Source organism: Tachyglossus aculeatus, chromosome 16, assembly GCF_015852505.1.
Source record: "Tachyglossus aculeatus isolate mTacAcu1 chromosome 16, mTacAcu1.pri, whole genome shotgun sequence".
Lineage (NCBI taxonomy): Eukaryota > Metazoa > Chordata > Mammalia > Monotremata > Tachyglossidae > Tachyglossus > Tachyglossus aculeatus.
Window position 1 is genome coordinate 38531086 of NC_052081.1, and position 14754 is coordinate 38545839.

General features: G+C 55.8%; 1 protein-coding gene and 1 pseudogene across 2 annotated transcripts in view; one reads left to right on the forward strand and one right to left on the reverse strand.

Moving 5' to 3' along the window:
* The window catches only part of PAX2 (paired box 2), a 113620-nt gene extending 104356 nt beyond the window's left edge, over nucleotides 1-9264 (reverse strand). For both annotated transcript variants that reach the window (XM_038758462.1, XM_038758463.1), the window contains exon 1: nucleotides 9202-9264. In XM_038758462.1, coding sequence (XP_038614390.1) covers nucleotides 9202-9226 — 25 coding nt within the window. In that variant the 5' untranslated portion in view covers nucleotides 9227-9264. The remainder of the gene's footprint in view (nucleotides 1-9201) is intronic.
* On the forward strand, nucleotides 4355-12629 carry LOC119938588 (annotated as a pseudogene).
* The last annotated feature ends 2125 nt before the right edge of the window (nucleotides 12630-14754 follow it).

A 14754-nucleotide genomic window follows, 5' to 3' on the forward strand; every position in this document is an offset into this window, starting at 1 on the left:
TCCTCCCACGTCCCCCCCCCCCCCCCATTCCCAACCAAATCAGTCAGCTTTCTGGACAATGCTGCTTTCTCCGAAACTCCCGGGCCCTGGACTGATTCCACTAGTCTAGAAAATCAAACAGGAAAATACCCATAATGATTCTGGACCCAGTTTGGATTGGCTCTGCCCTTCCCAAGCAGAAAGGACCCCTCCCGGGTAGCAGCCCTCTCCTCCTCTCTCCTCTCCTCTCCTGCCTTCTTTCTTCTTTCTCTTTTCAGCCTAGTTGTAGGGGAAGAAAAGGCAAAGGGGGAAAAAAGGGGGGGAGAACAGCCCAACCCCAAACACAGCCTGGGCTCCGACCTGTCAGGGTTGGTTGCTTTTCCCGACCGCCTCTAAATGAACCTTTTCTCTCTGGTGTTTTCAAAGCGAGCCCTCCACCCCCCAACCTAGGGCCATTTACACTTCAAAAAGGGCGCCGGCCTCCCTGCGGAAATTTAAAGGAAAATAAACTTTTGGGGAGTTGCGCTGATACCGATCTCGGGATTTGGTTCATTATCCGCCTCTCTGCATCTGATCTGCCCAATAAATCTTCCTTGTGGATCTCGGCTCTTTCTCCTTCCCCTCGCCCCGTCCTCTCAGGTCGTGCTTTTGGTGGATGGGGTCCCCTTCATCTCCTTTGCACCTCGTCCCCCTTCTCTCCCCCGGAGCATCCCACCCCGTAACCCCTCAACCTGGTTGGGCTCTCTCAGCTTGGCCCAAGTACCAACTCTGTGTGAGCATGTACGTGCTTGTGCGCTTGAGTGTGCGAGCGTGTGGGTTTCGATGAGGGTGCATGAAATGTACTGAACAAGGACGAACGCAGGTGTGTTCAACCTATGCGTTTGTGCAAGGATACCTGATCCATTTGATGTTTGTCCACTTGAGCCAAATCCAGCGGTGCCGGTTTGTGCGAACTCACATACAATACAGCCGCCTTGTCGCCTCCCCTCACCTTCGCCCTCGTGTTTGCGCGCTGCCTGAGAGCTCTCGTGGAAAAGGATCCCGGCACCTTAGCCCACGGATCCGGATGCTTGTGTGAGGCCAGGAGCATCGACCCCTGCCCTTCTCTCCTCTCGTCCAGTCTGGTCCAGAGCCCCTTGGCTGGCCCGAACGCGCCTGGACTTCTAGCCCACTGCTCTGACCATTTTTCCGAGCCTTAAGGACGAGAGAGTTTGTGGGGGGAGAGGAAGGAGAAAAATGTGTGTGTGGAGGGGAGCACAGCAAACTCTGGAGAGGACCAGGTCGTTGGGGCGGGGGAGTGGGTATTGGAAGGTTACTCCGACTTTCTCAAATACAGTCCCAGCGCCTCGGGTCCATGGAGGGGTCGTGGGAGATGCATCCCTCTGGAGGCTGAAAGTGTTCGGGTCGGTGGGGGAATCTGGCCTGATCGCGCAACTAAGTCCCCTACACAATGTAAGCGAATCTCTCCCCCGTCCTCCCTGCCCCCCGCCCCATCCGCACCGCCCCCTCCTCTTTCTTTCCGCCTCCCGGAGAGCCGCAAGGGGAACCAGGGCTGGGGATCTGGGGGGGAGGGGATTAGAGAATCCGAAATTAAATGTATCTCCCCAGGAAATGCTCCCCACAGCGCGGACCAAATTAAACGCATTAAAGTTCAGAAAAAGCTGTTTAGATCCAAGGGGAGGGAAAAAAAATCCTCGTCCAAGGGGGAAAAAAAGGAGAGAGAGAAAGGAGGAGAAAGGGAAAGAGAAGAGAAGGGAAATAGGGACGGAGGTCGCGACAGAGAAAGAGCCGGGGACCTAGCGCGCGGGTCTCTTCTCTACCTAGCTCGCAAAAGGGGAAGGATTCCGAAAATATAAAAAAAGTTAGTTGAGAAAAAGATAAGAGCGCCCACTTAGAGACAGCCCCTCGGGTACGCGCGCACGCGCAAACATACACATACATACATACATATACATAAAGAAATATGCAGGCACACCCACAAACAGGGTACGGCCTCACACAACTGACCACCACACAAGCACACCAGCGCAGACACAGGCACACACACCGGGCTACACACAGGCTGCCTAGCACGCGCGTGTGCTATTGGAAAGACACTGCTTTACACACACCCAAACACTCGCTGCCCACCCTCCCGACCCTCCCCGTGTCAGCCCAGGGCCGCTTTCCCTCTCCTATTCCGTCTCCCCCCCCCCCCCCCGCCCTTCTCTGCCTGCTCTTCTCTCCCCCCACCTCTCCCCCTCCCCAGCCCTCTGGTCACGTTGGAGGATGGGTTTTTTGGAAGAGCTTCTGGTACAATATGGAGCACCATGGGCTGCAATTTCACACTCCACAGCACATTCCCCCTAAAGCGACTTTGTGGGTTGGTTTTTTTTTCATCTAAGACCCCCTAATTTCTGCTTCCCTCGCTCCCTCCCTCGCGCTCCCTCTAGCCTCTTCCTCCTTTTGTGCCCAATATTTGAGTTCCCGGCGCGAGGCCGGGGGAGGCCCGTCCTTCTGCCCGCCCGCCCGCCCGCCCCCCTCCCCTGCCCTCCGCCCTCCTCGCCCCTGGCTCGCCCTCGCTCGCCCCTGGCTCGCCCCTCGCTCGCCCTCGCTCGCTGCTGTGGGCCCGGGCCGGGCCTGGCGGCGCACGTGCGCGGCCCTTTATCCTACCCCCGCCTTTAACCCCGCGCTCCCCTTCACAAGAGGCCTCGGCCCCGCGGCGCCACCCGCCGGGCCCTCCTTGAGGAACGGCCACAATGGGAGCCACTTGGCCAACAAAGCGGCCTCTCAGCGGCACGGGCCCGGGCGGGCTGCGGCCCTCGTGCCGGTCTGGGCCGGGCCGAACTGGGCCCAGGCCCCGAGCGCGCTCAAGGACGGCGGGCACGGAGCTAGAGGGCGGCCTGTGCAGCTGGCACCTTGCGCGGGGCCGCGAACCGAGGGCGCGGGGGGCGGCTCTGGGGCTGGCGTGGGTCGGTAGCAGCCAAAGCCCACCGGGATCCCCCCGTCCTTCGCTAGACGAGGGGACAAGTGAGCCCTCCGGGACCTGAGAGGCAAGAAGTAGCCCCACTGTCACGCGTGCCCTGTCCAAACTCACGCACACCCATTCACTCCCACCCGTGTGCGCGCATGGGCCTCCTCTACAAACACACACACACACACACACACACACCTAGATCCCACCTACTCCCTCATAGACCCACCCACGGGCTGATTCTTGCACTCCCACCGGGGCCACAGGGCTTTGCTCCTGGGCAGATGAAGTAGCAGACCGAGCACCCTGTGGCCGTGTACCCCGTGCTCTGAGCTCTCGGGCAGCTCCCGGGCAGCTCTCGGACAGTTGGGAGGTGGTAGGCCCAGCCAGGGAGCTGCTGCCTGGAGCTGGACGGTCGCGGTCACTATACCGCTCCGGAGGTGGGGCAGGCCAGAGCAGGCCCGAGGTCACGCAACGACCAGAATTTTCTGACCGTCAGGATTTTTTGGGCCCGCAATCTTGGACATGGACGGGAGCGGGGGGGATGCCTCGGGGAGGATGGGGGAAGTTCCTGGAATGCTCCCGGGCGGTAAGGAGGAGTTAACCGGGATCCTCATATATTTCCCAGCAACTTCCTTCTTCCCACCCTCTCGTCTCATTTCCCCAGTCCCGATTTTCTTTTCTCTCTTTCCTCCTATCCTCGTCCTCTCTTCCGATTTCTTGTTCTGGATTCTCTCTAGGTCTGCCCCCTCCCCCATAGAGCGCAGGTGCCCGGGAATTATTCAATCACGCCGCCCCCCCCCCTTCTCCACCCTCCCGTCTCCCATCTCCTCTCCCCTCCCGCCGTCCTCCCCCGCCCCCCGCCCTCTCAGAAGCCGGGTTAATTGTGGCCCTTGGCGTTGGACCCTTCCAGGGTCATTCAGCCCAGTGTTCGCGTCTGGTGATGGTCATTTGGTGGGGGCGGGGGTGGGAAGGAGGGCGGGCGGGGGGAGGATGAGGAGGGTTGGGGAGAGGATCCCAGCCCTCCGGCCCTTCCGTTTCTGTCCAGCCCCACCTCGTTCTGGGATACCTCCAAACAAAAGAAGGGGCTCTCCCAAAGGGCCGACAGCCCAATCCGCCTCAAGGATGGCGGCTCAGGTGAGTTCAGGTGAGGCGGCGCCGGGAGCGGCCGCGAAAAGGCCGGGAGGAGGGGGGTGGACGGAGCGGGACACGAAGAGGAGAAAGGGGATAGGGAGGAACGGGAGAAAGGATTGGGAGAGTCTCCCAATCTGGGCCCAGCTCTCAGTCCACCCTGGAAACTTTTCCTGTCGGGAGAGACAGGGGCTCAGGGAGTCGCGACGACTGGGGATGTTTGTGGAGATGTAATGATTAACTGTCCCCTCTGTCCACCCCAGCCTTCGGCCCGGAGCTCCACGTGGGGAAGCGGGGGAGGGGAGAGCGGGGACGTCGCGGACTCGGACCGAAGCCCACTGGCCCGAAGAGGAGGGAGAAGGAGAGCGAGAGAGCTGGAAAGGGAGTTTGAACAACAGAAGGCGAGAAAAGAGTCATGTGGACAGGTTCAAAGGGGAAGAAGAGGAAGGGGAAGAACAAAAGCAAGAAGGTGAACACGGGGAGAGAAGGAGCGAGGGGGAGAGAGCGAGGTAGTTGATAAGAGGAAGTCAGCTGGACAAGAGTTTTCTCCGTGAGCTGGGAGAGCAGGTACCACGTCTTCCTTCTCCTTCCCCGACCCCTCCTCTTTCCCAGCAGCTCTGCCTCCCGAAGAAGTTGGAATAAAGGAGGGAGAAGGGTGGGAGGGCGGAGGAAGAAGGACAGAGAGAAACCGAGCCAAAGAAAGAGAAGGACGTAGACAAAGGCACAGAGACACAAGGAAAGAAAAAGAGAGAACGAATGAACGCTGAAGAGAAGGGGGAAACCCCTGGCGCCTTTAGCCATTTGCCCCTCCTTTTACCTCTTTGCCTATCTCCTGAGGTTGCCATCGAACGTCACAGCTCGAGTGTGTGACTGTATGCGCGCGTGTGGCTGTTGTTAGCCTGGGCGGTTGCTTTGTGTGATGTCTATCAGTGATGCTGGGTGTGCGTTGTTTTGCGTGCGTGTGCTCCTGTTTTGTCGTGGGGTTTCTGGTTGGTGGCGTGCGCTCGTTGGCGTTGGAGCCCCGAGTGTGGTGTTGTGTTGGAAGTGGCGGGGTGGTGTCTTTGGGATACTGCCCGAAGAAGTGGGGGTAGGGGTGAGGGGAGGGGGCGGGGGGAGGCTGAGCCCCCCTGCGTGCCGGCCCTGCCCTGCGCTCTTCTAAATTCGAATCTTGCCCCAGACGCACAGTTGAAACAAAAAGATCAAAAACGAATTCCGCCCGGGCCAGGTAGGGACCGCTCTTTGGCCGACTCATTCTTGGCCAAAAAATGAAGGTTCTTCCGCAACCCCCCTCACCGGCCTGATTCCCAACTCTCGGTTTTGCCTAGAAGAGGAAAGATGCGGATCGTATCTCGGAGCAGCCGGCCGCCTCGGCCCCCGGGACCCCAGGCAAGTTTTCGGGAGGCGCGGCGGAAAGATCTATCCCCAGGGCTAAGACCCATGGCAGAAACGGACGGAAGCGGAGCCGAAGCGCTTTTCCATTTCTAATTAAATTAGGGCTGAATGCGGCGTGTCTGTGTCCGTCCGGGTCTCTGTGCGGAGGTGGGAGTGGGTTAAGAAACGCGAGGCGACCCGGGGTGGGGACTAAGAGAAGGCACATCTCTCTTCTCTCCCTGGAAAGTAAGAGGGAGCAGAAAAGCTGCCATTTACATAGGCGGCGGCGGTCACTACTCCTTTTGGTCCATAAATCAATTAATAACCAGGCCAAAGGTGAGGCCACAGGCCTGGGGAGGGGGGAGGCGGGGCAAGGGCCACGGGGCTAGGGGGCCTATGCCTCGTCCTCCTCCTCTTCCTTCTCCTCGCCTCTCCTACTTTTCCTCCTTCTCCTTCTCTCCTTTCAGAGTCCAAGGAACCCAGCCACGGCAGCTCCTAGTCAGGTTTGAGGAGAAGAGGAAGAAAGAGAGACGGAACAGGAGGGGAGAAGGAGGGGGAGGGAGAGCGGGAGGGGAAGGGAGGGGACAGAAGAAGGGGGAGCAAAGCGGGGAGGGGAGAGAAAGGAAGAGGGAGAAGAAGAAGGGACCGAAAAACAGGGCGAGGGACAAGGGACGAAGGGGAGGGGGGAAAGAAAGGGAGAGAACGGAAAGGGAGGGGAAGAGAGGAGAGGGAGGGGAGTAGAATAAATACCGAATAATAAATATTACAATCTTCGATGATTATGGGAGAGAGAGCAGAGGGGGCCGGAGCCTGCGATTGGCGAAGCAGGATCTCCCCCACTCCCCCACGACACCCCACCTCGTCTCTCCCTCCTTTCACTGAGGTTTGCGCCGAGCTCAGGGAGACGCAAAATGAATCCCGCGTCTTTCGGAAACCCTTCTTGGACAGCAGCGCCGGGGCTCAGCCGAGCGGCGTTGGCTTGCGTGTATCTTTGTCGCAACGCACCCGCTCCGCCGAAGGTGGACGCGGGGCCCAACCGAGGGGTCCGCCCGGCCCCCCGCCCGGCCGCAGGACTAGCCCGGCTCCCGTCCCCCGCCGGCCGGCCGAGGAGGGAAGCTGGCTCCTTCTCCGTTTTAACCCCGACCCTTCTCCCCGTCTCTGCCTTCCCCACCGCCGAGGGCGGGCGGGCGGCGGCGGCGGGGAGCGCGGTGCTGTGCGGGGAGGGGCGGGCTTCCCCGGCTCCCGCATTCCCCCTCCCGCCCCCGCTCCCGTCTCCTCCAAGTCTACAGAGGTCCGGGAGCCGGCTGGCCGGCCGAGCGGGGGGCAGGAGCAGGTAGGCGCGGGCGGGGGGCGGAGGGAGAGAAGGAGGGGGCGTAGGGGAGGGGTCTGCACCCCGGGGGCGGGGGGCAGGGGCGTTGACGGCCGCCCGGTCCTTCGCTGACCCGGCCTGCTGCTCTCTGCGGCCCGGGAGCCCGGCGGAGCCTCCGAGAAACTTCAGGAGGAGAAGGACGACAAAGCCCCTAAACCACTCGGGGAGGAGGTAGCTGGCCGGCGGGGTCCTAGGCCCCTAGGGCCCCAGACACTGCCTGGTCCGGCCGAACGGAGCTGAAGTAGCCACTCGCCCCCCGGGCCCGCTAGCTGGCCGACCCGGCCCCTGAATTAGTTCTGAGTTCCCCACACCCACGCCGACCCCCTCTCACAGACACACCACACGGGTGGGGACCCGGGGTGGGGGGAAGCCTGCTGAAAAAAGTTGACCCCAAAGGGGCGGAGTGGGGGCTCTTTGAGGGGGTCTGGACTGGGTCGGTTCGTTTCCAGCGAGAAGGGAAGAAGAAACCCAGGAGATCTGCGGCCCGGGCTATGAGGGAGCCGAACTGCTTGGAAACGGGACAGAAGGAGGAGGAACGGAGAGAGGAGAGGATGGGGGAAAGAGGTGAAGACGAAGAGGGAGGAGAGACCGAAACGGAGACCGGGAGGAAGGAGAGGAGGGAGTAGGGAAGGAGAGCGAGAGAGAGAGAGAGAGAGAGAGAGAGAGAGAGAGAGAGAGACATTCCCAAGAATTCCAAACCCATTAGCTCTGTCCTTGGGTTGCATATTTATACGGTCTAGGAGGTACACAGATGGACTATCAATTTAATTCCGTCTTCAACACGATCAGAGATTGATTTTCTACTCGCCTTTAATTTTGCCATAATTAATTAGATCATTACAACTGTTTGCTATTGATCTCCCTGCTAAAACTCCTGGCGCACAGGAGAGGGTTCCCCAGATCCCGAAAAGCCCGGGAGGGCGCAGGGAGTCGCCCGAGCTCGGAAGTCCGGGAGTCGAGTCTCAACTCTCCCGTTCGCCACTCGTGGGGGCGGGAGAGGAGGGGGCTTCATTTCCGAATGGGGGACGTTTTGTTGTAGGGAGAAGTGAGGCTCGGAGCTCCCTGCGGTAGGATACAGAGAATCGAAGACGAAAAAAGCAGGAGCCGAAGGGGTGAGGGGAGCCACTCAGGCTGTGATCTCTCTTAATCAATCGATCATTCGATCAGAGGTGATTTGGGGGCGCTTTCTGTGTGCGGGGCATCGTACTAAGGGCTTGGGAGAGGATGATCTCCTGATTTCTGGCCGGGACTCCGGGCGGCTTCGCAGGGCTCCCCTAAGCCCCACCCCGTCATCTCCCAGATCTAGGCCCGGGACGCCGAGTTCCAGCAGGATTCAGCAGCAGATCACTTCAAACAAAGCGCAAATCCGAGGGCGGGGAGGGGGGTCCGGGGAACGGGGTCCGGGGAGGGAGAGCAGGGCCTAGGCGAACGTCCACGGCTGGACTTGTCTCTCTATTGCCCTGAAACCACAACTCTCAGAATACCCGTCCTCTCTCCTCTCTCTCTAGCTCCCTCCCTCCATCCTTCCTTCTTTCACCTCTCCTCTCTCTCTCACCTTCTTTCTGGCCCCAGAGTCCCCAAGCACTACGCCCCGCTCCCGCCCCGCCCCTGGCTCAGCCCACTCGTGGTCAGCTACACAGACCGGACACTCCCACAGTACACGCAGCCACATAACGCACCTCAGCATGTAGGGGCCCCAGGCCCACACAACACCCCCCCGCCCCCCGCCTTCACACACAAACACGTACACAGCCACGCTAACTCACCGCCACGTTCCCACTTCCCTCCCCCCCGCAACACACTCCCCAGTTCCCCCAAGTTTGCTGGAGCCCATTAACCTATCGAAAGTGTTAAGACAAACGAAACCAAAAAAAATAAAAAGGGGAAGGGTGGGGTGATGGAAGGAGAAGGAGACACGGAAAAGACGAGAGAGGAAAGAAGGCAGGGTTCCCCGGGGACCAGTGGAACTTGAGAAACTCACACTGCTTCGAAGAAAAGTTCGCGGTGGCAGCTTTGCCGGAGTCACGGGAAGAGGCGCGAAGCGGGACGAATAGCAGGCAAAGGGGACCGCGACCGAGCCTCCGGCTGCGGGCAACCCCCGGGACGGCGACAGGAGCCTCGGCCATCCTTCCCCTCTGCCCTCTGCCCCGCAGCCCCTCCACACAGAACAGAGGCCGTCCACCCACCTTCTCGGCTTCCCCCAGGCCCTCCCGGGGGTCCTCTCCCTCTCCCCCTCCCCTTGTCCCGACTGAGAGATTCTCAGAGCTCCCGTCGGGCGCTCCGAGAGGAAAGACGGGAAAACGGCCAGAATTAGGGAGCAGCGGCGGGGCCCAGATCTTGTTCCACCCCCTGGGGGCCGGGATCCTCTCTCCAGCGGTCCCCAGCCCCGACTCCTTACCTGCTCGTCCAGCGTCCTGTGCCATCTTCCTCGGCCGCTCGGTCCTGGTTCCGAGGCGGCTCAATCCGGCCTTCTGCTCTCTCTCTCTCTCTCTCTCTCTCTCTCTCTCCCCCCCCCCCCCCTTCCCGAGTGGGCGTCTCGCCTCCCCCCGCCGGCTCGCGGAGATCTGGGAGCAACCACCCAAAACTAACCGGCTCAGATAACCAGAGCAAACGCTTTCTCTCTCTCTTTCTCTCAACACCACAAGGAGACAGCCACACACACACTCATAGAGATGCACAGCCCTCCCCCCCAACACACACACAGGGACACACACAGAGGCACCAATACAGTCACACTGACTCCGTGATGCACGGCTACAACCTGAGAGATAGCTGTATCCTTCAAGGCTGTTTCAGCCAAAGAATGAGGCTTTGCACACACATACAAGCATTCTCCGCCATAAACACTTTTGCCCATCATCCATCACATCCATGTAAGCACATATGCGTGCATTCACTCACACAGATATCCACGCATAAACGCTCACACTCTCTAGAGTTTTTTTTAATTAAAAAAGAAGAGGAAAAAAATCCCTGACTCCCTTTATAAAATGGGGTTGAAAATTTAATAGGAGGTTGAAGAGGGAAGGAGAGCACAGTAAGCGTTCAATAAATTCATTTGATTGATTGACTACTGATTGATCGAGAAAGAAACAATAAGAATTCCCTTCTCAACCATCCCATCTTCCCCAAAACACTACCGGCTACCAGTTTCCTCCGCCTTGCACCACCAAAAGTGAGACCTACTCTTTCCAACATATATGGCAAACAACATTCATAACACAGAGCCCAATTTCATTTAGTGAAATATTACTGATATTATATCTCACTGTATATTTTAAATGATGGAGAAACTCGGACCTGAGGGACTACCTAAAGCAAACACAATTAGCTACTATTCTGGCCTACTTTACAATATATTGGTCCCATATAACCTCGAGGATCTGAATTTAAACACCCTACAAAATATGGGAGAGTCCAACTCTGACAAATGGAGGGCACACTTGTAAATATACTTCCACACACTCACCTCCTGAAATGAAAACCTAGTCATTTTTACTCCCTACTAATCCGTCTCTCAAAAACATGCCAAGACTTGTCTGGACTCCTGCATAGACACACACACACACATACACACACATACACACACACACACACACACCAGATAAAAATCTCTCATTCACTTATATTTTCAGTTGCTATGCACACTCACAGCTGACTCTATATTGTGTGCCCAGGGCTGTGTTTGAATCATTGTTCCAGTATCTCTCCCCAGTACTTAATACAGGGTCTCCTGCCGTGTCGGCAGCGTGGCTCAGTGGAAAGAGCCTGGGCTTTAGAGTCAGAGGTCATGGGTTCAAATCCCGGCTCCGCCTCTTGTCAGCTGTGTGACTTTGGGCAAATCACTTCACTTCTCTGCGCCTCAGTTAGCTTATCTGTAAAATGGGGATTAAGATTGTGAGCACCACATGGGACAACCTAATCACCTTGTATCCTTCCCAGCGCTTAGAACAATGCTTTGCACATAGTAAGCGCTTAACAAACACCAAAATTATTATTATTAAAAATAATAAATGTTATAACTACTAGTCTTAGACCTACGCACAATGATACACTTCCCCACATATCCAGAGACACAAAAACTCAATTTACATCCACTTTGACACATAGAGAAATAGATTATCATTCTGAAACACATACATAGGCATACAGCCACACTTTCAAACACAAATGTCCTGAAACACTCACATTGCATCCACCTACAGTCTCAGCCACATAAACCTGCATACACTGAGATAGTCACACATGTGAGCTCACATATGAACACCCTTTCCTACACTTCATTCACATTCAGTAATGCAACAACCCTCTGATACACTGACAGCTCAGGTTCACGAACACTTATAAACTCGGCCAATTTCGGTTACTCCTTCACAAACCCTGCCCCTCTCATCATGGAGGTAGGGGACTGGGGGTACAGGGGGAAACTGGAAACGGATCCATGAACATTCAAGAACCAATTTCTGCCGTTCCCTTCTGAAGGGATCCTGGAATCCCTGACGGATGTGACTTCCACCAAAATTCAGTCACCGCCTCAGGGCCCTCTCCACCCCGCCGGGAAAAAACTCCTCTCTTTTCTCCCTTTCACCTTCCTGCCTCTACAACCCAGCAAAGACAAGCGCATACACACTCACACACCCCCACACCCACACCTCCTCAAGACCCCGCCTCCCAAAATCTCCTCCCGTCCCTCCATCCCCCTAAACAACTCCGGAGGCGGTGGGGGACTTACCGGAAATAGCACAAACGAGAAAAAAATTGTGGGCCTGACACTTCCCATTTGGGAGCGGGAGGGAGTGGTGGAGAAGGGGCAATGGGGGGTGTGCGAGGGAAGAAGACCCTGGAGTTTAAGGGGGAAAGGGGGCGCAAGAAGTGAGAGAGTGAGAGGACTTGGAGGGGAGAAACCTCGGCTAAGAGGAGGGAAAACTCCGTGTGTGTGTGTGTGTGTGTGTGTGTGTTGCGGCGGGGGGGTGTTAATGTCAGAAGAGGAAAATCACAGCTAGGAAGGAAGAAACCCTGGGATGGGATAGGGGAGACTCCAGGGGAGGGGAAACTCCCGGGACGGAGGGAAGAGATCTTGGCTAGTGTGAGAATGGAGAGCTCCACAAATGGGAGGGGGAGATTCTCGGGGTGTGCTTTGGGGAACCCCGGCTTGGAGGGGGAGACACCGAAGTGAACGGGGAAGACTTCGGGTTTTGGAGGGGAGGGACTCCTGAAGTGTGCAGTAGGACACCCGGGATAAAAGGGAGAAACCCCGAGCCGGGGAGCAGAGGACCCCGGGAATGTAAGGAGACATCGCTGATTTGAGTTTTGCAGGTTGAAATTTTTTACTTCAACACTTCGACCGAAATTTTTAACATTTAGGATATTTGGGGAACATTGCTATTGCGCCAATATTTGTAAGATCAAGAGATGAAATAATCTTAAATTTTTCATTTTCAACAAGAAAGATGAGACGATTGCATACATCCGCAGCTCCAAACCCTTGAAGGAGTGAACAATACCGCCGCCGATCCCTTCTGAGAGCTCAGAGCCTGGATAGGGGACACATGTTTTCAAAGCTTGTGACCCTTCGGACCAAACTACCACAAACTCACACTCACGCCCACCAACACCCAACTCACACACACTGGTCCGCCGTCTGGCGGACCACAGAATCCGAGGAAATGGGAAAGTATCCACACGTTCAGAGCCCCACATTCTGTCCCGGAGGTTTTTTTTCTCTCTCTCACAGCGTCTCTATATGTCTCTTTATCTCTTCATTGTCTACCTGCAGTTGTCTCTGTCGCCCCCATGCTTTGCCCCCACACTTTCTTTTCATTCTAGTCCCCTCGCTCCCATTGATTGAAAGTCTCTCTCAGCTTCTCCAAGGAGTCCCAAGAAAAATGATCCGTTATCCTATTGATTCTTCATTAAAATTACATTTATGCGTTGCTAAATTGGTTTAAAAGCTTTTTTTCCCTCTTGTTATTGTCTTGTCAGACCCGAAGGTCCTGGGCAAACAGAGTTTAGGTGTGGAGACTGAAAAAATAAAAAAATTAAAATCGGCACACAGCGCACTGCTGTTATTATTATTACCCGTGGGTTATTGTTGTCATTATTATGCTGGTTATTTGGTTAAAGAATTCTTAGGGAAAGGTGGAGATGAAGGCGGTCGTCAGAGGCAGACAGCTCTGTAGGAGGGTGGGTGGGATTGAGTATTTTATTTCAAACTGTTTTAAATGATTCGCTCCTTTTCCTCCTCTTCGTAAATCATATTAAAACATTAATTCTATCCCAGAGCGAGAAAGAGAAAGATATTAAAAAGTTTAGAAAACAATTTTCGTTTCCTCTATTAGCCAGGACTCGGACAGAAGGGAAGATTGAAGGCACGGATTCCTCCTTTTGACCTTCTTAATCTCGCTCCCTGCTCCCTCCGAATCGCCTCCTCTGCGGTGTTTCAAAGAGAGAAGGAATCGTGGATTGGATCAAGCAGCAAAACAGGATTGGGAAAAGGCAAAACTCCCAGCTCTTCGTGATAATAATTAAACCGGGTCGCGGGAGGCAGGGAGGGAGGGCGAGAGGAAGGAAGAAGCAAGGGAGGTCAGGTCACGCCCAGAGAAAGAATTTAAATTGGGGAGGGGGGAAAGCGAGCCTCCTCTTGCGTCCTCAGAGACGCCCCTCGCCCCCGTAGAAGCCCCCCAAAGGAACGTGCTGGGGTAAAGCGGCCGCTGAGGGATTTACTTCCGATCGGAAAAATCTCGAGAAAGAGCAGGGAAGCAGAAATGTCTGCCTGATGTGTTTATCCCCTAATCAGTTCATTAGTTATAAACAACATGACATTAGAAGTTAGGAGGCAGTTGATATTAATTTTTATTTAACTAGTTGATGTTTAATCCGTCACGCCAGGCTGGGCAGCAGCGAGAAAGATCTCCCTGACAGAAAACCAGTTAGAACTTCATAAACCGCAATCAGTGTCCAGGCGTCGGAACAAACAAACAAGAGAAAGAGGCAGAGGGAGGGAGACACAGAGAGACACGGAGAGACGGTAGAGACAAAGAGACGGAAAACGGAAAGAAGACGGAGAGGGATGGAGAGATTTGTTTTTTTTTTTAAACGAGGAAAAGAGAGGGAGAGGGCCGAGAGGGGGCCGGGAATGGCACCGAAAAGTAGGAAAACGAGAGGAAACAAAAGGAGGAGAGAGTCTACGGGTGGACAAGGGCCCCCCTGACTTAGCAGCGGTCAGCTCGGGCCCAGCTAGCCGAGGTTGAAGTCTTGGTCGCCACCACCCCGCCTCTGCAGCCGAGGCGTCCGGGGCGAGAACGGGCGAGAGCCTCCGGCCCCGAGAGTGAGGTGGACCGGCGATCCCGAGGCCGCAACGGACGGCGGATGCCCGTCCGGGAGAGCCGGTGGCGCTCGGCTGCTCAAAGCAGAGCGAACAAATCCTCCTTCGTCTTAATGATAACGCGGATCGTTTAATTAGGAAGGGGGGGGAGGGCGAGGGGGCGGAGATAAAGGGAGCCCACGGTGACACTTGCCAAACCCAATCCCTTCTCCTGGTGTTTGGGATTTAACATTTTCTTCGGTGGTCAGGAGAGGGACTTTGTTTTTACCCAGCGAGGGGGTCCAAAGAAGGATGAAAACAAAAAGAAAAGAGAGGAAAAAAACTTGGGCGGGGTGGGGTAAATAACTTTAGTTTGGTGAAGTTTGCTGCGAGTTTGCCTACCCGTCGAGGGGTCTATGCCAGCATTCTTTCACTCTTTCATTCATTGAGCGCTTACTGTGTGCAGAGCACTGTACTAAGCGCTTAGGAAGTACAAGTCGGCAACATATAGGGACGGTCCCTACCCAACAACGGGCCCACAGTCTAGAAGGGGGAGACAGACAACAAAACAAAACACGTAGACAGGTGTCAGAACCGTTAGAATAAATAGAATTATAGCTAATATGCACATCATTAATAAAATAAATA